At 38.6% G+C, this 24657-nt stretch overlaps 1 protein-coding gene across 1 annotated transcript; it reads left to right on the forward strand.

The window, feature by feature from the left end:
• Window positions 1-1015: 1015 nt before the first annotated feature.
• LOC118623455 (potassium channel subfamily K member 16-like) lies at window positions 1016-24453 on the forward strand. Its single transcript, XM_036251049.1, has 6 exons — window positions 1016-1133; window positions 2995-3191; window positions 9098-9212; window positions 11588-11754; window positions 13840-14008; window positions 24251-24453. Exons 1-6 carry the CDS (start codon window positions 1016-1018, stop codon window positions 24451-24453), a joined length of 969 nt encoding a protein of 322 aa, XP_036106942.1.
• Window positions 24454-24657: the final 204 nt, after the last annotated feature.

Genomic DNA, 24657 nt, shown 5'->3' on the forward strand with positions numbered 1-24657 from the left:
AGACTCTACTGCCATAAATGAATTTTCACGAAGTAGGATTCTTTCTTTATACAGTCGTCCCTCGCCTCTTCACGCTTCGACTTTCGTGGCTCCACCCAATTGTGGCTTTTTCAAATATAGTATAGTATTTGAAAAACCGTGATAGAGTGAAGGCGCGATAGTCGAAGCGCGAAGTGGTGAGGGACGACCAGTTTATATTGTCACTAGATATTGTCATCAGGAGAGGAAACTAGAAAGCTTGTCAATATTATGTTATATGGAAACTATTCAGATGCATCCAAGAAGCATTTACCGAGGATGTAGAGCCCTGTTGGGTGTTCAAAGGAGGTAGAACAATGTGAATAAGGTCAAGTCTATAACGTCTCTAGGGGATTGTGCATGAATGTAGTGCAAAGAAATGCTAACGGAGTTGACAGCAGAGACTCTCCTGTCCAATTAGCGAGGAGCAGAGAGGGCATCACAGACGATGTCAGCTGTGCACGCCAGGGGGCTGAGGAGCCTTTAGCGGCGGACGGGGAAGGCCCAGAGGCCTGACGGATTGAATATGAGTGTGAAGGGACTAGACCTGAAGCAGTAAGTAGTCTGACGGGGCAAATACAGAGAGGTTCTCTGGCCAAGGATGGGCGTCTACATCATTGCCAGGAAAGGGGTCAGTGGGGGACTGATGAGACAGAAAAGTTGAGCTGGAAGAGATCATAGCAAAGATGTCACAGGGTGGAGGGGTTGGAGGACAGAATGAGTGTGAATTACTAGGGGAAGGACCTGGGCCACAGCTGACCAGAGGCATGTCATAATAATGGGGAGGTGACTGTGTGTGGAACCAGCCACCCCCAAGGTTCCAGGTGGAACTGTGGAACGGTGAGCACATCATCTGGACGGGCACCGATGTCCTTTACCAGCTACTTAACCTATAATTTTAGAGGGCGTAGCATTCCACCTAGAGGTAGGATTACTTGAAATGGCTTCACCAGAGTGAGGGCCTGGTCTGTGGTCACACCGATGTTGAGGAGCAACGATGGCTTGGCGGTATGACTGCCGGGAAATGTGCCCCAATGGCGGAGTGTTAATGAAAGGTGTAGTCTCCCCAGTTAGCACCGAACCTCAACGATCCGTGAAGGCCCTCTTGCAAAAAGGTGGCCAAATCAGATGCATTTGTTTTTAATGCTCTACTAATAGTTCCTGAAGGTATTTTTCTGAGGTCTCACTGACGTACCACACTGTATTCGTTGTAGGTTAAACGTAATGATTTGACTGCTCCCTGTTCCCAGTGTTTCTCCGAAGGTAGGGAGACCCAAGAAAGACTCTATGGAGGTTCTTCTTTTAGTTGCAGAATTTATTGTTAGTTTAAATATGGAAATAGAAGATAATAAAAGCTGATAGTTATTCTGGTAGAAATTAAAAGTATAATGGCTGCTTAGGCAAGACTACATTATTTTATTATTATTCTGAATTATTTACACATAGTACAATAAAATTCATTATTTGACATTGGAAATGTGTATTAATAACTAGCTATATTTAATTGTATCGTATTTTATTAGGGTGCATTTTGGATAATTTAAGAATATTGGCTTTAAAAGGTGCTTGTTCTTGTAACTACTTTTTTTTCCTTCCTTCACTCAGGCAGGACTTTTTTTATCCTCACCTGAGGACATTTTTTGCATTTATCTTCAGATAGAGTGAGAGGGAGAGAGGGAGGAAGAGAGCAAGAGAAACATTTATGTGAAAGAGACACATTGATTGGTTGCCACCCACAGGACCCCAATCGGGGCCAGGGAAAAACTGCAACCAACGTACTTGCCCTTAGTGGGAACCGAACCTGGGACTCTCTGGTTCGTGGGCCAATGCTCTAACTGCTGAGCCTAACTGGCCAGAGCAGGATTTTTTTTAAAAATTGATATATCATTGGCATACAATAGCCTATTATAGTTTTGATAGCACATAGAAAACATAACTACATGCTTTCATTTTTAAAGTCCCACTGGGAAGGAAAGTTCCCCCAGGTGACGAGGGTCAGTGCTGCTGAGATTGCCCTGTGCTCTAGGGGAAGAGGCGAGGAGGCCGACTCAAGTGGGGGGCGGACTCAAGTGGGGGGCAGCTCCTTCAAAGGCCCAGGCCTGCCCTGAAGCCCTGTCCCAGAGCCTCAGGAAACTTCGCCCAAGGGCTTCAGCTTTCTGAATATTGGAATCTGGTCCCATGAAGATAAGAGTCTTCATGTTGCCTGGCAACTGTGCTGTTCCTTTCTGCCTGGTGCTTGCAGGAGGAGGGTAGAGGAAGTGGGAGGCAGAGGAGATACACCCCCACTTCCTCCTAATACTGCTCCTGTTATTCCCACCGCTGCTACCAACACCACTTCGTCTTGACTACTAGCTAAGATTTGTTGGGCATTTCCTATTTGCTAGACCTTGTTCTGTGGATTTAAATATAATAACTCATTTAAACTTTATAACAACCCATCAGGTAGCTATTATTATCTCCATTTTACAGATGGGGAATCAGGAACACAGCAAAGATCTGTAACTGACATACATTCACAGTACTAGTATCTGGTAGAGTTAAATGGTCTAACTTAATCCAGTTTATTAGACAACTAAAGCATTAACAGTGTATTCTTTTAAAAATATTCCCTGGGCACACTCCAAAGTATAACTCCATAATAAAATTTCCTCTATGGAAACTGAGCAAATAACTGAGTCACTTGGTTAACTTTGACCCTGAAGTATTTTCCGATCTCCCAAAAGAGCACAATTCATTTTTATTTATTTATTTTTAAATAAGGAAGCTTATAGTCAGGAGCATCATGGGGTCATTATCAGCTTCCATGAGCCCTTAGGATTAGGCTCTTTTGTATAATGGTTTAAAGGTAGGTTAATAAACTTAAGAACAAGTTCATGTTTTGCGTCTGGAAATTCTGTCTTGTTTTGCTGTATTGGGTTTCTTTTGAGAGCACATTAAAATGATTTGAATTCTCTGACCCTCATCCACTATATAAAGAGCCGCCAAGCAACAAATTCCAGAAAACCATATTCTTGTTTGCCTACCTATTGTACCTTTTGCTTGGGGCAATGGTACTTGAAGCTATGGAGAAAGACTTTGATATAAATCAGCGAAAGTTGGCAGATAATACAAAAACTGATTTTCTGAAAAATCGTTCTAATATGACTCAAGAAGATGTCGAAGTCTTTGTGCAGGTAAGAGATGAAGCTACAGTTATTCCAGAGTAGAAGACTTCTCTCTATGCAGAGAAGCTGCTTAACGTGAACATTCTGAGAAATACCTTCCTTCACTGAGTACTTTGTCAGGCATATGTAGTACCAATATTTTCTCCTAGGCTGTGGTTGGATTTCAATTTTGTTCATGGTTTCTTTGGAAGAGAATTTTGGTTTCTGTAAACTCCAGTTCATACATGTTTTCTTTTATGGATTATACTTTCTGTGTTCTAAGAAATCCACAGGTAACCAAAGTCAGGAAGATTTCAAGATGTTATATAGTTTAGCTTTTGTATTTGTTGGTTTATATACTGCATTTCACATTAATTTTGGTAAATTGTGAAGCAAGCATCAACGTTTGTCATTTTTAATACATGTTGTTTCAGAATCATTTGCTGGGAAGACTACCCGCCCCCCCACCCCACCCCATGAAATTATTTGGCAAGTTTGTCCAAAGTCAACTGATCCGGCTCTAGTTATGGGTAAGGTGGGGTGAGTACACTCCACTCTTTCTCCCCCACTGCATGTACCTATAAAACCTGGACAGAATATATGAATCAGGTACTGAGGAGTCTGAAAGTAAACAGTCGCAGCTGCAGAGAGGAAGAACCCCGGAACCGAAGCTCGCCCCGCCCTCCCCGTCTGATCTTAACACAGCTACAAACACAGAAGTGAGCAGAGAGTTCGTGCTAGGACAAATCCTCTAGTTCTGACTCAAGGAGCAGGAAAGGGGACTCCTAATGCTCTGAGAGAGTGGAAATCCTCCTTTTTCTTTCTTTCTTTGTTGACTTGCACCCCAGTTCCCAAGCAATGTTGTGGTGGCGGCAGTAGTAACAGCAGCAAGAGTGGGAACACAAAACCCTGTTCCCTGAGGCTGTTGTTTCAAGGCTGGGTCCAAACTCTTTTACTTTTTTTTCTTTCTTTTTCTGTCCTCCTACCCCTTGGCCCTAGATATGGCACAATCATGGAAGGAGTTGATTTCTGGCTGGCAGACCTCGTCCATCAGGAAAAGAAAATAGTGGGGAGATCACAGAGAGGGAGCTGTTTAGGGAAGTGACCCTGTAAAATTGCTTAGATCTGACCTGCACATACATGGGCCTAGTTTTCACACCAAAGGCTTTGAGAACTGAACTAGTGGGTAGACCTGAATCTGGGTCCCAGACCGACCTCTGAGTGATGGACATGTGGGGCAGGTCCAAAGGATACTGCAGAGGCTGTGACAGCTGGACTGACATTGGAACCACATCCCAGGGAACGGGAGTTGGAACTTGCAGACTGAATCTAGACAGGTCGAGGACCTGGTAAAGTCCAAGTACCAACTTGCTCTGTAGGATTTCAGTAAGAGAGTCTCATAACTTCGCATTCAAAACGTACAGGATACAATCCAGAAGTATTCAGCATACGAAGAGCCACAAAAATCTGATAATGAATCCTCTTAGGTTTGGTTTGTCTGAAAAAGGTTATATTTGTGCCTTTTTTAGAAGGACATTTACATTGGTTATATAATTCTAGTCTGGCACTTTTAAAATGTTGTTCTGTAGTCTTCTGGTTTGCCTGTGATAGGAAGCCTGCTTTAATTTTTATATTTGTTGTCTTTATATCCTGCGTCTTTCTTTCCTCTGGTTACCTTTTATTTAGCTCACTGGTTTTTAGTAATGTGAGTATCATGTATATGTTTTGTGTGAAAGAAAGTATGTGTTTCTGTGCCTCTATCAGCTTATGACTCATTGAGTTTCTTGTAACTATGAGTTTATAGTTTTCATCAAATTTGAAAAGTTTCAATCATTATTCTGCCTTTGTTCCTACCCTTTCTCCCAATACACACACTTGATACTGATATATTTTCGGTCTTTTTTTCTCTTTGTGTGATTCAGTTTGGACAACACGTATTGCTATATTTTTATGTTTATTAATTTTTTCTTCTGCTGATGATCCCAGTTGGTGAAATACTCTTTTTTGAGATATTATATTTTTCATATCTAGAATTTCCACTTGGTTACTTTTTAAATATTTCATTTTCCCCCTTATTGTGTCAATGCTTTTTTGTATCTTTGAGCATATTTATAATAACCTTTTTAAGGTTCCTGTCTGCCAATTCCATTATTTTAATGGAATGATTATTCATGGGCCTGTTTATTTTGACTTACTTTTATCCTGGTAATGGGTTACATTTTCTTGATTCTTTGTATGTCTATTCGTTTTTAAAAATTGGATAATGGACATTGTGAATTGTTTCAGGGTGCGTGGTTTTATTATATTTCTCTAAATTTCTTGGACTTTCTCTGACAGGCAATTAAGTGAATTACTTAAACATTACCTTAATTCTTCCAATGTTTGCTTTAAGCTCCTTTCAGACCTAAAGGAGCCTTTTTCTAGGGCTAATTTTGCCGCACCTCTCAGTCACAGCCTTCTCAGGGTTTCTACTACATTTCGTGAGCACAGCATGAGGCCTGTCCACTCCGGCTGAGAAAACCCAAACACTTCCTACCTGTGTGAGCTCCTATGACTTGTTCTGCTTGCGGGCCAGAGTATTTCTCCCATATGTCAGGTAACTGTTGTTGCACAACAACATTGCTACAAACTTAGTCACTTAAAACACATGTATCGTCTTGGTTTCTGTAGGTCAGGAGTGTGAGCACCCCTTAGCTGGGTCCTCTGGGAGACAAATCACGGTGTCAGACAATCTGTGGTCTCGTCTGAGGCTCAAATGAGGAAAAATCTGCTTGCAAACTCCTGTGACTTTTAGCGACATTCGGTGCCTTCAGGCTGTCAGACCAAGGACCCCAGTTCCACGCTGGCTGTGGGCCAGAGGCTCCCTCCCTCCCTGCCACATGGCGCCTTCCATGTGGAAGGTCACAGCATGGCAAAGCCAGCAAGGCAGACAGACACCAGCAAGATTAGCACCAGCCTCGTATAAGCTAATCATGTACACGGAGTCATGTACAGGCTGTCATCTTTGATACATTCTGTGCCACTAGAATTAAGTCACAGGTCCCAGCTACACTCAAAGAGAGGGAGTCACACCAGGGCATGAATACCAGACCATGGGGGCCACTTTGAGAGTCTGTCTGCCACACTCAAGACACTGTTTTTGACCAGCCTCATGAAGTTGCACCCTTTTCGTGTGTGGAATGTCATTCAGCCAAAGACTCAAAGAGACCTCTACGCAGGTTTCTGTGATCCTTTCTCTCTGTAGCTCCCTCCTCTCTGCATCTCTGCCCACAAGTCGCAGGCACCTCAGCTCTACTGAACTCCAATCTCTGTCTCCTCAGCTCAGCAAAATCACCATGCTGTCTTTGGGGTGCCCTTCGTATACCACAGTCTAGAAATGACCTCCAGACAGCTTGGGCAACAGTCGTACTCACCTCATTTGCTTTCCTTCTCTTAGTGACTACAGTTCTGCATTTCCTCTTGTCCAAGGTCTGGAAATAGTTGCTTCCTATATTGTGGGCAGCACCCTGTCTCTTGGGGTTATTTTACGTCCGATTACCACCTCCTTGCCCCATCTAACAGGTCACCCAAGAGTGTTTTTGTTCAACCTCATTTTTATTATATTATTATATAATGTATGCTTAATTTTTGTTTTGATTTACCCACGTTTTATTGATTTCTTTATTTATGCTTAGTTTCAGAGATAATTTTCTTTCCTGTGAAATATCTTTGGTAAATTTTATTCATGAGAGACTGCTAGTGGTAATTAACTCTCTCTCGTGTGTGTTTTGTTCTAAAAGTATATTCATCTAATTTCTTTTAAGATATTTTAGCAGAATATGCAGTACTAGTTGACAATTGTTTTCTTTCAGCGTGGGAGGCACTGTCCCACTATTCCGCGGCTCCCGTTCACTGCGTTTTCTGTCCCTCCAACTGCCCATCGCTTGTAGGCAACTTCTCTCTTCTCTCTGGCGTCAGAGACTTTCTCTGTTTTTATGAACTTCTCTTGATCTCTGCTGTTTTACTGTTTTAATTCAGCACACTAGATAGGACTTTTGTTTTTATTTTCCTTGGGGTTTTCTTCATGAATCTTTTTTTTTTTTTTTATTCTCACCCAAGGACATTTTTGCATTTATCTTTAGATAGAGCAGGAGGGAGAGAGGGAGGAAGAGAGAGAGAGAGAAACATTGATGTGAGAGAGACACATCGACTGGTTGCCACCCACACGACCCCAACCGGGGCCCAGGACAAATGGCAACTGAGGTATGTGCCCTTAGTGGGAACCGAACCCGGGACTCTCTGGTCCGCGGGCTGACGCTCTAACCATTGAACCAAACCGGCCAGGGCAACTTCATGAATCTTTATAGTTGTTTCTTTCATCAGTTCTTGGAAATGCTGAGCCATTGATTCTTTTTAAATGATCAATATGGTTGATCTATTTCTATCCTCTTTTTTAACTTTTCTTTTATATTCTCCACTATTTTGCCTCTTTTGGTGTGTTTTGAGAAATTCTTTAAGGTACATCTTTCATTTACTTATTTTCTCTTTGACTCCATCATGTCTGATGTGTTGAATTTTTAATTTCAACGATTGGGCTTTTCTCTTCTGAAAGTTCTACTTTATCCTCTTTAAATTTGTGTGATCTTTCTTGTTTATGTTGTATTCTTACATGTCTCTAATTTGTTTTGTTTTGTTAAATATTTTAACATATTTTATGCCCTGTGTTCAGTTGTTCAATATTTAAATCTTTAGGATTTTAATTCTGCTATTAGATTTTCCTGTGACTGTTATAGTGGTATTTTTATCTTACTTTTTACATTAATTGGAATCCCTCAATATTTCACTATTAAGCATAAAGCTGCTGGTGTTTGTTACAGTTATTCTGTATCAAATTAAAACACTTTGTTCCTATTTTCAACTTATAAAATATTATTTTATTTTATCTATTTTTGTATTTATTGAAGTCATTAATATTTGGTTTTTATCTTTATTATTTAGTGATTTTTCTATAGTTAAACATTTATTGCACTCCTTTAATCATAATGTATCCTTTATCACTTTGCTAGATTGGATTTAATATTTTATATGGAATTTGTGATTCTATATTTATAGGTACTCTATAATTCCCTCCCTCCCTTCCTCTCTCCCCATCTCCCTCTCTTCCTTTCTTTCTTTCTCCCTGTGCTATTCATGTCTGATCTTGCTATACTAGTGTCAAATCCATACTAACATTCTGTAAAGAATCAGGAAGTGTAGGAAAATATCTTTTAATTATTCTGCTCATTGTATCACTTTCCACTCCCACCTTCCTTTTCTCCTAACCTCTATATTTGAGGTCCCTTGGGGGTGTTTAGGAAATGAAGACATCAACTTCTGTAGCAGGTCATTACTATTACTGTTAAGATTGTAAAGCTGTTGGCTAAGGTTCTTTCATCAACAGAATTCTATGTATTTTAGACTTTCCTAACATTGCTAGCCCTCTCATTAGTTCCTTTCTTATTTCCCGGTGCTGTGTAAAAGTTCTGAGCATATGTCTTTTTCCCATGTCTCTCATGATTTGTTTGCTTAAACTGGAAGTCTCTCTGCAGCTGTCTTTGATCCATAGTTCCTAATTATTTAAAGATAATTGAATTTTATGAACATTTTCAACAATTGCACTAAGTCTGTATACCTCAATCTCACACATTTCCTCAAAATATTGTTATGGCCGCATATTCAACCCACATGCAACTTCTAAAAGGGTTAACACCACTGAAACAAACGAGGCCCACCGTGATACCTTATCATCATAAACATTCCCATTTCACTGGATCCTAAAGAAAAATTCCTATCTGATCCACTTAAGCATGGGTTTTGGTTTGAATCCAACTAAATGGAACTAATTTTCTTTAGTATTCTACTTAAAGAAATATAAATTACACAGCCCCCCAATTTTTTTTTCTTATTTTAACTTGTAGGTGATGACTCATTTTATATTAATAGGAATACATCCCACAGGAAACACAACTACTGGTCTTTCTTGGACTTATAGCAACTCGTTTCTAACTTCCATAATTACCTTAACTACAATAGGTAGGTATTGCATTTTTCTTTTAACTTAGGATATTAAATACTTTAGAATTGTTTTTGCATGAAGTATTGTCTACATATAACCCATACCTTTATATGGTATCTTAGATTTAATGAAATAAAGTAGTTTAAGGGGCACTAACTCTACTAAGATAAAGGGGGGAAGCTAGCAATATTTTGGCTGCCTACAACAGACAATTTTCCCCCCTACATTCGGGTTCCTTAAAATCTTGGCTTGAGGCTATGGTCTCTGAACCAGGAATTACGGGGAATAAAAAAAGTTCCCTTCCACACATACTATTTCAACAAGATATGTTTCAGAAATAGGAAAAATGTTCCCAAATAAGTCAAATGAGACTTAGTTCTTTCTTCCACTCCCCAGAAAGCTACATTACCAACTCTTGGGCAAAAAAGGGGCCCCTAAATGAGAATAAGGAGCCCCTGAACAGGGTAGGTACGTTATAGTCGCAGAACAGATGTAAATGTGGCCGTAGCGAATGCTGTAAGAATAAACCAGAATGTGGAATGATGGGGGCGGGGGGAATTAACCGTGGGGGGTAAGTACTTAAGTACTTTATATAATACCAGGAATCAGGAATTTATAAAGAAAATCTAAACAGAGGTTTAAGAATATTGTTTAAAAGTACAAAGGCAAATACAAAAGAATAAAAAGTAGCCATATAGCATGATGAAGGTGGTGCCTACGAATTGAATCCCTATCTTATATGTTAAAAATAGCAATAAAAATATGATCTAAAATTTAAACTAGATAAATCAACACATGGCTATAGAACCACACCTATGAGTCTAATTCAACAGGGTAGTTTTGAGGTAAGAACTGCCCCACAAAAGTCATCTCACCCTGCAGAGAGGCTCTGGCCTTTTATATTCCTGGGTCAGACAGCTGTTGGTGTAGGTGTGGGCACACCTGCCAGTGAGCCGGCTCCATGGGGCCTAAGGCAGTTCTCATCTCAAGAGAAAGGGAAACACAATGGAAACAGACGCATGGACACAGAGAACAAGTTGATGGTGGCCAGAGGGGAGAGGGTTGGCGGATCAGGTGAAAAAGGGGAGGGGATTAAGAACTACAAATCGGTAGTTACAAAATAGTCATGAGGATGTAAAGTACAGCATAGGGCATATAGTGAATAAGGTTGTAATAACTATGCATGGTGCCAGGTGCGTACTGGAAATACTGGGGAGAACACTTTGTAAAGTATATGACTGCATAACCACTATGCTGTACACATGAAACTAATATAAAATAATATTAAATGTAAACTGTAGCTAAAAAATAAAATTACAAAAAGTAAAAAATATCCCTGGCTGGTGTGGCTCAGTTGTCTGGGAGTTGTCCCCTGCACTGGAAGGTCTCCTGTTCGATTCCTGATCAGGGCACAAGCCCAGGTTGTGGCTCAATCCCCGGTAGGGGGCATGCAGGAGGCAGCTGATCGATGTTTTGTCCTCATGTGGATGTTTCTGTCCCTCTCCCTTTCTCTCTCTCTAAAGGGAATCTGAGTGAGGCCCAAGAGCAGAAAGTCTAGCATGCATTCATGTTTTCCATTCATTTTTAGGGAGAGTGGAAGGGAGGGAGGGAGTGGGAGATAGAGAGAGAAACATCGATTGGAGAAAGCCGCATCGATTGGTTGCCTCCTGCACGTGCCCTAAATGGGACTGGGGGTTAAACCTGCAACCCAGGTACATGCCCCTGACTGGGACTCAAACCCAAGACCCTTTGTGCATGGTCTGACACTCTAACCACTGAGCCACACCGGCCAGAGCCAGCATGCTTTCTTAGAATTAGTTGATGCTATTAATTTTCTTATTTAATTGTAGTAGAACGTGCTAAATGAAGAAAACTTGGAAAATGTACAACGACACAATTTTTAAGTAATTGACCATAATCTCACTGCTCCACACACAATAACCGTTAACCTTTGTCATAGAAAGTTACGCATTTATGGAATGACAATATACAATTTTCAAACGCTTTCTCAGAGCAATGTATTGGTATCTATCTCACATAGACTCTAATATAATTTTAATAGACATCAGACTATTTCGTTATATTTATATATCATAACGTACATGATCACTTTCCTTTATTGTTGAACATTGATGGTGATTCTATTTTTCAAAATTTGAAATAGTGATACTGTGAAAAACCTTTTTTATTTTAGCTTACATTTCTTGATTATTTTCTTAAGATCTAGCTAAGTCACTGTGGATTTTTTTTTTTTAAATATGTGCTGTGTGTGTTGGTGCTATTAGAATACCAGCGACTGAAAATTCGCCCTCAAAGCCCAGTGTTAAATGCGCATATTGTAGCAAGCTTCCATACTGAGGTGCATTGCATTTATCTTGTTTTCTCTTATCAGGTTGTGGGACAGTGTTTCCTCAGACTCCTAGTGGACAGATGTTCTGTGTTGTCTTTGCTGCAATTGGAATCCCTCTAACTATTATAATCTTTAAACATATTGGTTCATTAATTTTTCAGCCATTTGAAAAATTTGGAAACTACCTTAAACATAAGGGAGTAAGTGAGGTAAGATCTCTCTCTCTCTCTCTCTCTCTCTCTCTCTCCACTCGGTCACACACACACACACACACACACACACACACCTGGTAGAAAAATTTTGTTCCTTTAAATATATATATATCTACACACACACACACACACACACACACACACACACATTCACAAACTTAGATTGACTAGGCACATGACATGTATAAATACTTACTGACCTCATGTTGAATGAAATTTGTAGGAGTAGAAAGAGCAAGTGATTCTGTGCTACAAAACAATTGAGAAAATCCAGTGTTCAAGAGACCACCTGTTTCCTCTTAGATAATTTGCCTCTAATCATTGAACTTACAATAAGATGAGTAGTGGTGACTTGTGTATGAACTAAGTGTTCTCCGAAGTCATGCAGTCAACTCCTCTATTTCACAGAACAAGAAAACAGTTCACAAAGGCTAGGTGACTTGCTCAAGGTTACCCAGAGAAGTAGTGGCAGCGGGGCACTAACCCCAGAGGTGTTTGGACGAAGGCTTTGACCACATCTCAAGTTGAATCATGTGTGGTTAGCTCAGTAATTAGCACAGGTTTTACTCTTTTAAAAAAATGACAATACAGTTCTTTATTAAAATAATTGAAAATTTATTATAAAATAGACATTCTTTAAGAAGGTATTTTATTTTCTATAAAGAAATATAAAGAAAGGGTCCCCTTCAGAGAGCCCAAGGGAGCAGGTGAGATTCACATTAATCACTGATGTTATCAGTCCTTCAAAAGAGGGTGCTACTTTCTTTGTTATTTCTTTGTGCCCTTTTTATAGGTGTGTGGTTACTGTAGGGTCTGCTTTGTTGTTAGATTAGAATTGCATTGCCACAAAAGAAAATACAGTACACCTTGAGCTCTAATGTGATCACTATAACAAATTAATATCAAAACATTAATCTCCTTATGCAATAGTATGTTTTTTTAAATCAGCCCTGTTATTTGTGGTTCTTAGAACTTACAGTCCTGCCCTGGCCGGTTTGGCTCAGCGGTTAGAGCGTCGGCCTGCGGTCCTGAGAGACCCGGGTTCGGTTCCCGCTAAGGGCACGTACCTCGGTTGCAGTTTGTCCCCGGCCCTGGTTGGTTGTGTGGGTGGCAACCACTCGATGTGTTCCTTTCACATCGATGTTTCTCTCTCTCTCTCTGTTCCTCTCTCTCCCTCTCACTCTACCTGAACAAAAAATGAAAAAATGCCCTCAGGTGAGGATAAAAAAAAAAAAAGAACTTACAGTCCCTGGTGATGTGAATTAAATTATATTTAAATGTAAGTAAATTATATGTACATACATAAATGATAAACAAATTTTCTGAATGTTCATTTACTTATCAATGCTTGGTGAAGGCATAAAATATGGATTTTTGTTCTTTTGTTTGCCTTGCATCTCATGTAGCGCTGGCCAGCAATACAGGCAAAAGGTACTGAATGAATAACAAATGATGAGTCTCTAATAAATGAGTAAAGACTTGAATCATATCATAAAAAGAAATTGATAAATAAGAAATTATAAGATGAGTGTCTTGATTTTGTTTGAAAGTATATAGTTAGTTCTGTGGGACTCTCAATAAATGATATATTTATTGATGCCAATTAGTACCCTGATATTTCAGCTGACAGTTACCTAACTTTCCTTATGATGCAAGCAAGCAGGAAGGCTTGGTGCTGTGTCCAGATTGGGGTCCCGGGCTAGGCTGGGGTGTGTGGGCAGAGCCCAGAGCAATGAGGAAATATATATCCCTGATATCTAGGCAAGGATAGTCTTAGAAGGAAGCGTGGGGTGTTAAAGTGTATATGAAAATAAATCTTAATTCAAGGTCTAGAGGCAGAGAATAGTAAAGAAAAAAGAAAAGAGATGGACAAACAAAGGATGCTGAACAGGAGTACAGTGACAGAGCCTGGACATTCTCCTAGGGGCAAACTTATTCAAAGGAAGGCTCCTTTATAGGGCTCTAAGCTTTAGAACAATGAAGGAGTAGATAAGAACACTAAACAGAGCAAGCACGTTTCTGAAGGCTGCTGGTTTATGATATAATTGCTAACATTGTATCTCTTTTTCCAATATATTTTAGAAAAATCTTTCTCTTTGGAAGATGGTATTTTTCATTACAACTGGATCAGTTTTGTTTCTGGTATTACCACCATTTTTTCTCATGCCATTAGAAAATTGGACTTATATTGAAGGAATTTATTACTCATTCATCACCATAAGTACTATTGGTTTAGGCGACTACACAATAGGTGAGTCTTAATAATCTTGAAATGAGGTTCACTATCACAGCAACAGACTGGAACAGAATGGTAAAAAGGGGGATGTGAGGGGCTCCACTAGAAATGTTAACAGATTTCTTTGAAAGATCAGATAAAGTTCAAGCCCTTTTAAATAAATCTCCAATGTATAAATAAATCCACCCATCCTCCTTCCTCTCTCTTCATACCAAAGTTATCACTATCAGAATAAAATACAAAATAATTCCTTTTAAACAAAATATTTCTGTATAACCACAAATAAATAGAAGGCATGTGCACACACACACACACACACACACACAGAGTTTAAGAGATTAATCCTATATCATAGCTTTTCCAAAAATTGTTTCAAATTTCTCCCTAAAATAAAGATGTGAAAAGGAAAGGGGAAGAGCCATACAGACATTAGGTGTTTCCACAAATATCTGTAAATCATAATTAACATAGCTCATCAATTATTTTGAGTATAGAGTTCAAAATTGGTAGTTATTTTTTTATTTTTGCAATATTTTGAAGATGCCATTCCATTGTTTCTGGCTTCCATCATTTCTGATGATAAGTCAGCTATAGTCTTATTGTTAGTCCTTTGAAGTAAGGAGCCTTTCCCTCCCCCTCCCCCACCCCCACCTACTTTTAATCTTTTATTTTTGTCTTTGGTTTTCAACAATTTAACTATAATTTGCTTTAGTTTGGTGTGCATTGTATTGATTCTGCTTGGGGATGACAGAGATTATTGAATTGAGGAATTGAAATCTTTTATCTGTTTTGAAAAATTCTCAGCTACTATGTATTTGAATGCTGTCTATTTCTTATTTTCTCTCCAACTTCTGAGACTGCAGTTAATGAATGTAAGACCTCCTCACTGCGTTTCACATGTTCTAATATGCTTTCTGTATCTTCTGTATCCTCTCTGACTTCACTTAGGATATTTCCTACTTACTAACTTCTAGTTTACTGATTCTAACATCTGTTTTATGTAATGTGCTTTTAAATTTATATAATGAGTTCTTAACATTAATATAACAGTTTTTTTACTTATAAAGTGTCCATGTAATCCCTCCCTTTTGGTAGGTTCCCATTCTTTGGTGAAATCCTTCATCTTTTTATCTACTTTTCTATATTATCTTATATTTTTGAAAAACCATAATAATTATAAAACAATTTTTTACTTCAAATTCTGTATTTTTATTTCTAGCATTCCCATTTGCTTGCCATTAAGTTTCCATCTCTCTGCTGAAATTTACCCCGAATATTTTCTATGTTATCCACTGTTTCTACTATATCCTTTATCATATTTGTCATAGTTATTTTCCCCCAATTTTTATTAATATATTTTTGTTACAGATGTTTCTCCTTTCCCCTCCCTAGACACCGTCCTCCCCATCCCACCCTCCCCTCCCCCCTAGCATTGTTGTCTATGTCCATTGGTTATACCTACATGCATATAAGTCCTTTGGTTCATCTCATCCATCCCCCACCCCCCCAACTCTGAGGTTTGTCAGTCTGAACCGTACTCCTTTCTATCTCTCTGGGTCTGTTCCATTCATCAGCCCACCTTGTTCATTATATTCCACAAATAAGTGAGATCATGTGGTATTTTCTTTCTCTGATTGGCTCATTTCACTTAGCATAATTCTCTCGAGGTCCTTTCATGCTGTCTCAAAGGATAAGAGATCTTTCTTTCTTACAGCTGCATAGTATTCCATTGTATATATGTACCACAGCTTTTTTTTTATCCACTCGTCTACTGATGGACACTTGGGCTGTTTCCAGATATTAGCTATTGTAAGTAGTGCTGCTATAAACATAGGGGTACATATCTTCTTTCTGATTGATGTTTCAGGCTTCTTAGTATATATTCCTAGAAGTGGGATCACTGGGTCAAATGGCAATTCAATTTTTAATTTTTTGAGGAAGCACCATACTGTTTTTCACAGTGGCTGCACTAGTCTGCGTTCCCACCAGCAGTGTACTAGAGTCTCCTTTTATCCACACCCTCACCAGCACTTGTTTTATGATTTGTTGATGGCAGCCATTCTGACAGGTGTGAGGTGATACCTCATTGTTGTTTTAATTTGCATCTCTCTGATGATTAGTGACGTTGAGCACTTCTTCATGTCTCTTGGCTATTTGTATGTCCCTTTTGGAGAGGTGTCTGTTTAGGTCCTCTGCTCATTTTTTTAATCTAATTATTTTTAATTATTTATTTTTGTTACAGATGTTTCTCCTTTCTCCCCCATTGACACCCTCTTCCCCCTCCCTCCCTGCCCTATCCCCAGCTTTGTTGTCCATGTCCATTGGTTATGCACACATGCATATAAGTTCTGTGGTTTATCTGTCCCCCTCCCACCCCCTCTTCTGGGGATTGTCAGTCTGTACCCTACTTCCAAGTCTCTGGGACAACCCTGTTCTTCAGACTGTTATGTTCATTATATTCCACAAATAAATGAGATCATATGATACTTGTCTTTCTCTGCTTGGCTTGTTTCCCTTAGGATAACACTTTCCAGGTTTCTCCATGTTATCTCAAAGGATAAGAGCTCTTTCTTTCTTACAGCTGCATAGTACTCCATTGTGTATATGTACCACAGCTTTTTATCCATTCGTCTACTGATGGACATTTGGGCTGTTTCCAGATCTTAGCTATTGTAAATAGTGCTGCTATGAACCTAGGAGTACATATATTCTTTCTGATTTGTGTTTTAGGCTTCTTAGGGTATAGTCCTAGAAGTGGGATCACTGTGTCAAATGGCAATTCAATTTTTAATTCTTTGAGGTAACACCATATTGTTTTTCATAGTGGCTGCACCAGTCTGCATTCCCACCAGCAGTGTTCTAGAGTCCCCTTTTCTCCACACCCTCACCAATACTTGTTGTTTGATGATTTGTTGATGGCAGCCATTACAGCAATCTTGAAAAAGAATGACAAAGTAGACAGGATCACAATACCAGATATCAGGTTATTTCCAAAATATACAGAGTGCTCATACAGCTCAACAAAAGGAAGACAAAAAACTCAATTAAAAAATGGGCAGAGGAACTAAATAGACACCTTTCCAAACAGGACACACAAATGGCTAAGAGACTCATCAAGAAATGCTCACCATCACTAATCATCAGAGAGATGCAAATTAAAACAACAATGAGGTAACACCTCTGGCCATTTTTTAATTGAGTTATTTGTCTTTCTTTTGTTGAGCTGTATGTGCACTCTATATATTTTGGAAATTAACCCCTTATCTGATGTATCATTGACAATTATGTTCTTCCATACAGTGGGTTACCTTTCCATTTTGGTGGTTGTTTCTTTTGCTGTGCAGAAGCTTTTGAGTTTGATGTAGTCCCATGTGTTTATTTTTTTCTTTGTTTCTGTTGCCTTAGGTGATGTATCAGTGAAAATTCTGCTGCATATGATGTCTAAAATTTTGTTGCCTACATTTTCTTCTAGGATTTTTATGGATTCACGAGTCACATTTAAGTCTTTTATCCATTTTGAGTTTATTCTTGTGTATGGTGTAAGTTGATGGTCTAGTTTCACTTTTTTTGCATGTAGCTGTCCAATTTTTCCAACACCATTTATTAAAGAGGTGTCTTTAGTCCATTGTATGCTCTTGCCACCTTGGTCAAATATTAATTGAGCATAATGTCTTGGGTCAATTTCTGAGTTCTCTCTTCTGTTCCATTGATCTGTATGCCCGTTCTTGTGCCAGTACCAGGCTGTTTTGATTACAGTAGCTTTGCAGTATAACCCAATATTGTGATTCCACCTACTTTGTCCTTCTTTTTTAAGATTTCTGTGGCTATTTGGGTTTGTTTGTTTTGTTTCGTTTGTTTATTTGTTTTTTTGGTTCCATATGAACTTTTGAAGTATTTGTTCTAGTTATGTGAAATATGTCATTGGTATTTTGATGGGAAGTGCATTGAATCTATAGATTGCTTTAGGTAGAATAGACATTTTAATGATGTTAATTCTTCCAATCCATGAACAAAGTATGTGCTTCCACTTTTTTATATCTTCCTCTATTCCTTTACTCAATGTCCTGTAGTTTTTTGGAAATAGGTCCTTTACTTCTTTGGTTAAGTTTATTCCTTGGCATCTTAATTTTTTTTGCCACAGTGGCAAATGGGATTGTTTTTTTTAGTTTCTCTTTCTGTGAGTTCATTATTGGTGTGTAAGAATGCCATCGATTTCTTGATGTTAATTTTGTATACTTCTACTTTGCCTAATTTGTTTATTAAATCTAGCAGATTTTTGATAGAACCTTTAGGGTTTTCTATGTATAATATCACGTCATCTGCGAATAAGGACAATTTCACTTTCTTCTTTTCAATTTGGATCCCTTTATTTTTTCTTCCTGTCTGATTGCTGTGGCTAAGACTTCCAGTACTATGTTAAATAAAAGTGGTGAGAGTGGGTATTCCTGTTCTTAAGGTAAATGCTTTTAGTTTCTGCCCATTGAGTATAATGTTGGCTGTAGGTTTTTTATATATGGCCTTTATTATGTTGAGATATGATCCCTGTATTCCCACATTGCTGAGCATTTTTATCAGAAATGGGTGCTGGATTTTGTCAAATGCTTTTTCAGCATCTGCTGATATGATCATATAATTTTTATCTTTCATTTTGTTTATGTGGTGTATCACATTTATTGATTTGTGAGTATTGTACCAGCCTTGCATCCCTGGGATGAATCCCACTTGATTATGGTGAATAATTTTTTTTAATGTATTGCTGGATGTGATTTGCTAGTATTTTGTTCAGGATTTTGGCATCTATGTTCATCAGGGATATTGGCCTGTAGTTTTCTTTCTTTGTAGTGTCTTTATCTGGTTTTGGAATTAGAATTATGCTGGCTTCATAAAGCGAGATTACAAGTTCTACTTCTTGAATTTTTGGGAATAGTTTGAGGAGAATGGGTGTTAGTTCTTTTTTGAATGTTCGGTAAAACTCCCCCGTGAAACCATCTGGGCCTGGGCTTTTGTTTGCTGGGAGAGTCTTGATTACCTCTTCAATTTCCTTAGTTGTTATTGGTCTGTTCAAGTTTTCTATCTCTTCCGGGAATAGTTTTGGGAGACTGTGTGTTTCTAGAAATTTGTCCATTTCGCTTAGATTGTCGAATTTGTTGCCATATAGTTGTTCATAGTAGTTGTTAACGATCTTTTGTATTTCCGTGGTATTGGTTGTTACTTCTCCTCTTTCATTTCTGATTTTGTGTATTTGGGTTCTCTCTCTTTGTTTCTTGGTGAGTCTAGCTAAGGGTCCATCAATCTTGTTTATCTTTCTGAAGAATCACCTCATTGCTTCATTGATCTTTTGAATTGTTTTTTTGGTCTCTATGTCATTTATTTCTGCTCTGATCTTTACTATTTCTTTCTTTCTACTTGCTCTGGGGTTTTCTTTTTGTTTGCTTTCTAGTTCTTTAAGTAGTGAGGTTAGATAGTCAATTAGAAATTTTTCTTGTTTCTTGAGGTAGGCCTGTAGTGCCATGAACTTCCCTCTCAGAACTGCTTTTGCTGCATCCCATAGATTTTATGTTGTTTTGTGTTCATTTTCATTGGTTTCCAGGAAGTTTTTAATTTCTTCTTTGACCTCCTTGGTAACCCATTCATTGTTCAATAACATGCTATTTAGCCTCCATGTGTTGAAATGTCTTTGCATGTTCTTGTTGCAATTGACTTCTAGTTTCATGCCATTGTGATCTGAGAAGACGCTTGATATGGTTTCAATCTTCTTGAACTTGTAGAGACTTAGTTTGTGGCCTAACATGTGGTCTATCTTTGAGAATGTCCCATGTACACTTGAGAAGAATGTGAATTCTGTAGTTTGGGGGTGTAATTCTCTGTAGATATCTATTAAATCCATTTGATCTAGCACTTCATTTAGAGCCTGTGTTTCCTTGTTAATATTTTGTCTAGATGTTCTATCCAGTGATGTCAGCGGGGTGTTGAATTCCCCTGCTATGATTGTATTGCTGTCGATTTCTCCTTTAAAGTCCTCCAGAAGATTTTTAATATATTTTGGTGCTCCTATATTGGGTGCATATATGTTTACCAAAGTTATATCTTCCTGTTGGACAGACCCTTTCAATATTATGTAGTGACCTTTGTCTCTAGTTATAGCCTTCATTTTGAAATCTGTTTTATCAGATATGAGTATTGCCACTTCAGCTTTTTTTCCCTTTTTGTTTGCTTTTAAGATTTTTTTTTTTTATCCCTTCACTTTCAACTTGTGTGAGTCTTTTGTTGTGAGGTAGGTCTCTTGTAAACAACATATATAGGAGTCATGCTTTCTTTTTTCTTTTTATCCTCACCCGAGGACATTTTTGCATTTCTCTTCAGATAGACCGGGAGGGAGAGAGGGAGGAAGACAGAGATAGAAACATTGATGTAAGAGAGACACATTGACTGGCTGCCACCCACACAACCCCAACTGTGGCTGGGGACAAACTGCAACCAAGGTACATGCCCTTAGAGGGAACCAAACCCGGGACTCTCTGGTCCATGGGCTGATGCTTTAACTGCTAAGCCAAACCAGCCAGGGCTAGTTATGCTTTCTTATCCAATTAGCTACTCTGTGTCTTTTGATCGGAGTGTTCAATCCATTTATATTTAAGGTTATTACTGATATATACTTATTTTTTGCCATTTTTTTTTTAGTGTGGTTCTATTTTTCTTCCTGTTTTTTCTATTAATTACAACAGTCTTTTTAACATTTCTTGCAGTGCTAATTTGGTGCTAATACATTCCCTTAGCTTTTTTTTTGTCTGGAAAGGTCTTTATTTCACCTTCTATTTTGAATGATAGCCTTGCTGGATAGAGTAGTCTTAGATTCAGATCCTTGTTTTTTATGACCTTGATTACTTCATGCCATTCTCTTCTGGCCTATAGTGTTTCTGTTGAGAATTCAGGTGATAGCCTTATGGGGGTTTCTCTGTAGATAACCTGTTGCTTATCTCTTGCTGCCTTTAGGATTCTCTCTTTGTCTTTAATTTTTGGCATTTTAATTATAATGTGTCTTGGTGTGGGCCTGTTTGGGTTCTTCTTACTTGAGGCTCTCTGTGCTTCTTGAACTTGAATGCCTTCTTCCTTCACCAAGTTAGAGAAATTTTCACTCTTTCTTCAAATATATTCTCTAAACCTTGCTCCTTTTCTTCTTCTTCTGGAACTCCTATGATGCAAATGTTGTTGTTTCCAGTTATCCCACAGTTCTCTTAAGCTGTCTTCCTGTTTTTTCATTGTTTTTTCCTTTTGGTTTTCTGATTGGTTGATTTTTTTATCCCGACTTCTCATTCACTGATCCAGTCCTCAATTTCCTCTACTCTGCTGGTTAGTCCTTCCAATGTGTCCTTTATTTCTGCTGTGTCATTCTTCATTTCCACTTGGTTGGTTTTCAGTGTTTCTGTATCTTTACTCATGGTGTTGAGGTCCTTACTCATGCTGTTGAGCTTCCTCAAGATTATGGTTCTGAACTCTACCTCTGATAACTTGCTTAACTGTTTTTCATTTATCTTATCTTCAGTAGAATTCTCTTGTTCTTTCATTTGGGAGTTGTTTCTTTATTTCACTATTTTGGCTATCTCAGTGGGTTTTGGAGCCTGCCAAATTTTCCCTGTGGATGTTGGTCTTCTGCTGTTTGTGGCTCCCTCTACTGGGTTTATATGAGTGTGGGAGGACCCATGTTAAACACCACTGTCAAGTCTTACTTTTCTGGGTAGATTTCCAAGCCCAGAAAAGGTTCAGTTATCTTCTAGCTTTTTGCCTGGATGCTATTAGTCTCAGTTACTTGATGAGCCTTTGGTTGTAGCCCTCAGCTGAATGAAAAACTTCCTCAGGTATTCAGCGTAAGAGGATTTCCAGAGGGTGGGGAAGATGCTGGTTGTTAATGAGCCTCAATTTGCATTTTCTGGCCCAGCTGGGTGGGATTAAATCTCCTAGGGAGGGGCTGCTGCATTTTTCCAGAGCTCTGGGAAGGGGCTCCCCGAGCAAAATGGCCACTGTCCTGTGTGGCTGTAACTCAGCACAAATTCTGAGCGCCCTCCAAATCCCTAGTGTCCCCACACAGTTCCATTCCAGTCGGCCCTCCCTCTGCCGGAACCCAAGGTGAGTGGCTGTAGCTAATTTAGTGCTCTGTCCCGGCCCTCTGTGCTGTGGAGCTGGCTTGGGATTTTAACCCCGAGGGAGCTGCTCACAGCCAAGACTGCTGCTGTCTGTGTGCTCCCAGCCCCCCTCTCACACCTCTGCAGACCTACCAGGCTCGATTCAGTGTCCTTTTTTTCTTGTCCCTGGTTATATGGGTCTTCTCCAGCTGCTTTTCTGTTGCTTTTTTCCTGATGATTTGTCTTTTTTTCAGTTGTAATTTCAGTTTGGTCCTGGGAGATGGTCTGTGTAGCTTCCATTTTGGGATTTCTGTCATAGTTATTGTAAATGTCTGTATGATAATTCTAATATTGTGTCCATCTCTAATACTGTTAACTGTGTTTTCTTTTGATCGTGTATCACATTTTATTTCTTCTTTTTCTAAGTTTTTATTTTACACCAGACTGTGTGTGAAAGAGCCATGGAGACCACAAGAAATAATGCTTACCTTCAGAAAAAGGCAGAGTCCTTCTTCTCAGTTACTAATATGAGCAGGTGGTGTGGGGGTGAGAAGAAACTATTAAATCTTCAGATGATCTGGTTCTGGGTTTTGTTGAAGCTTTACTTAGATTCAGTTCATCACTGGGTTGGAATATTTTGAGGCTGATTTAAGATACCCTTCAGCAAGGCATGGGAGACGAGACCCAGTGACTCTCTAGACAATCACTGGGGGATTTTTCTCTAGTTGACGGCTTAACCACAGCTACTTGACTTTCTGGGGTGTTCTCTTTGATCTCTGGGCCCCAGTTTCTCTCCATTGTCAACTGCTGCCTTCATTCCATGGAAGCCTGATGTGCTGCAGGCAGACTCCCTGAGTTCGCCTGCCCTGCTCCAGGCTTCAGAGCACAACCCTTTTTGCACGTGGGACACTCATAGTGAGCGTCATTATGTAGGAAAGAGAGCAGCCACGAATATCTTCTCTCATAGGAAGGGCTTGTTGTACTCTAAAATTTAGTTTATTTAGGGTTCTTTTTCATGTCCTCAGCTCTCAGACTTAAAAAACAACAACATTATAATATTGTAGTTATCTAGCTTCTTCTTTTTGTTAGTGCATGTATGACGATATCTTGTGTCTTTCTATGACTAAATTAGAAGTTCCTTACATTTGCTTTTTAGTTGGTAAAATATATGATCTGATTATTGGTGTGTGTGCACATGTCTATGTGTTTTGGGAGTCAGTGTTTGGAAGAAGCTGTATCAGAGATACTTAACCAAATATCATTGGAAACCAAAAGTGAGTGTAGCCTTTCAATTATACTTATTTTCTGATAATTAAGCTGCATAAATCTTTGCTGGTTAACTGATACAATTATAAATAAATATTGAATAATTTAGTGTCTGATAATTTAAACTATTTCTTATTGTTTATACTCTAATAAGCACAGTTAAATTATATTCTTGTGGTACATCACCATGTCTTCATTGTGTTATTTGTCTCTGGTCACTTCTCTTTGACTTAAAAGTTTAGCTCTTTCAGCTCCCCCTTCTCACACATAAAAACGGCTAATCATGCAAAATAAGAAGACGTGAAGGGACTATAAAAGTTGTAGTATTGTGGTGTTAAGATGATTGATTTATAAGTGATTTTCTTTTTTTTTTCTAAGTGTTATCCCAAGATTTTTCATGACAAAAGCAATTAATGTATGGAATTTTAAACTCAGAAATATAAATAGGTGGCCCAGTGAAATGTACTGTATTTTTGTTAACAAGACCTGAATTCCATTTTAAACAATGTGTTATATATTTATCTTTTTTCCTACCTCATTTTAATAGTTTGACGAAGTAGTAGCAGTGACAAATAAATTACCTCATAGCAAAATATTTTACTTATTGTAGTCTTTAAAAGGATGGTTTTCAAAGGGGAAAAGAATCTTTCAACCTCCAGATGTGCTCTAAAACAAGAATCTTGATATTTGCAATTTAAATTATATTCTTTCCTTGAAAGCAGTGATATTTTTAGATGTGCTTTATTTTAATTTCTAATTTGTTTTTCGGATGAAAGGAGGCATTTTTCTAGGTATAAATGAATGGAAATCAAATGTGATGGGAAAGAGTCACCATTTGATTACTCGCATGCCATTGGCTTCCTGTTTCTAGTGTTACGGCCCAGCAAACAGAACCAGAGCATCACGTACACAGTGTTACTGTTATTTTGGGATTTCTGTGGTCTGGCCTGGATTGCTCTTCTATTTAATTTGATAACCAGATTCTTTTATGACATGGAATTAAAGCTAAGTAAGGACTCAACTGAAATAGAAGTTGGAAAAGAAGAAAAGAAGTCCGATGCTGAAAAGCAATAATGCTGAGTAGACTTTCTGCATGCAAACTGCAGAGGGTTCCACAGAGCCCTTCCAACAGGGCCAGACCAGGAAACAGGACCAGGAAAACAACCAGCTGTTTCTCCATAAACCCCTCATGTGAGTTGCCTTTCCACATCAAAATCTATTTCACTTCAATTGTCACTTAGAAAAGTAATTTTAAAATCTAATATGTATCTCAACTTT

Source organism: Molossus molossus, unplaced genomic scaffold (assembly GCF_014108415.1).
Source record: "Molossus molossus isolate mMolMol1 unplaced genomic scaffold, mMolMol1.p scaffold_m16_p_1, whole genome shotgun sequence".
Lineage (NCBI taxonomy): Eukaryota > Metazoa > Chordata > Mammalia > Chiroptera > Molossidae > Molossus > Molossus molossus.

Coding starts and splice junctions, on each gene's coding strand:
- LOC118623455 (XM_036251049.1), top strand. CDS start 1,016: ATGGCTTGGCGGTATGACTGCCGGGAAATGTGCCCCAATGGCGGAGTG. Junction 1,134..2,994: donor GAAGGCCCTCTTGCAAAAAG/GTGGCCAAATCA, acceptor CACTATATAAAG/AGCCGCCAAGCAACAAATTC. Junction 9,213..11,587: donor AATTACCTTAACTACAATAG/GTAGGTATTGCA, acceptor TTCTCTTATCAG/GTTGTGGGACAGTGTTTCCT.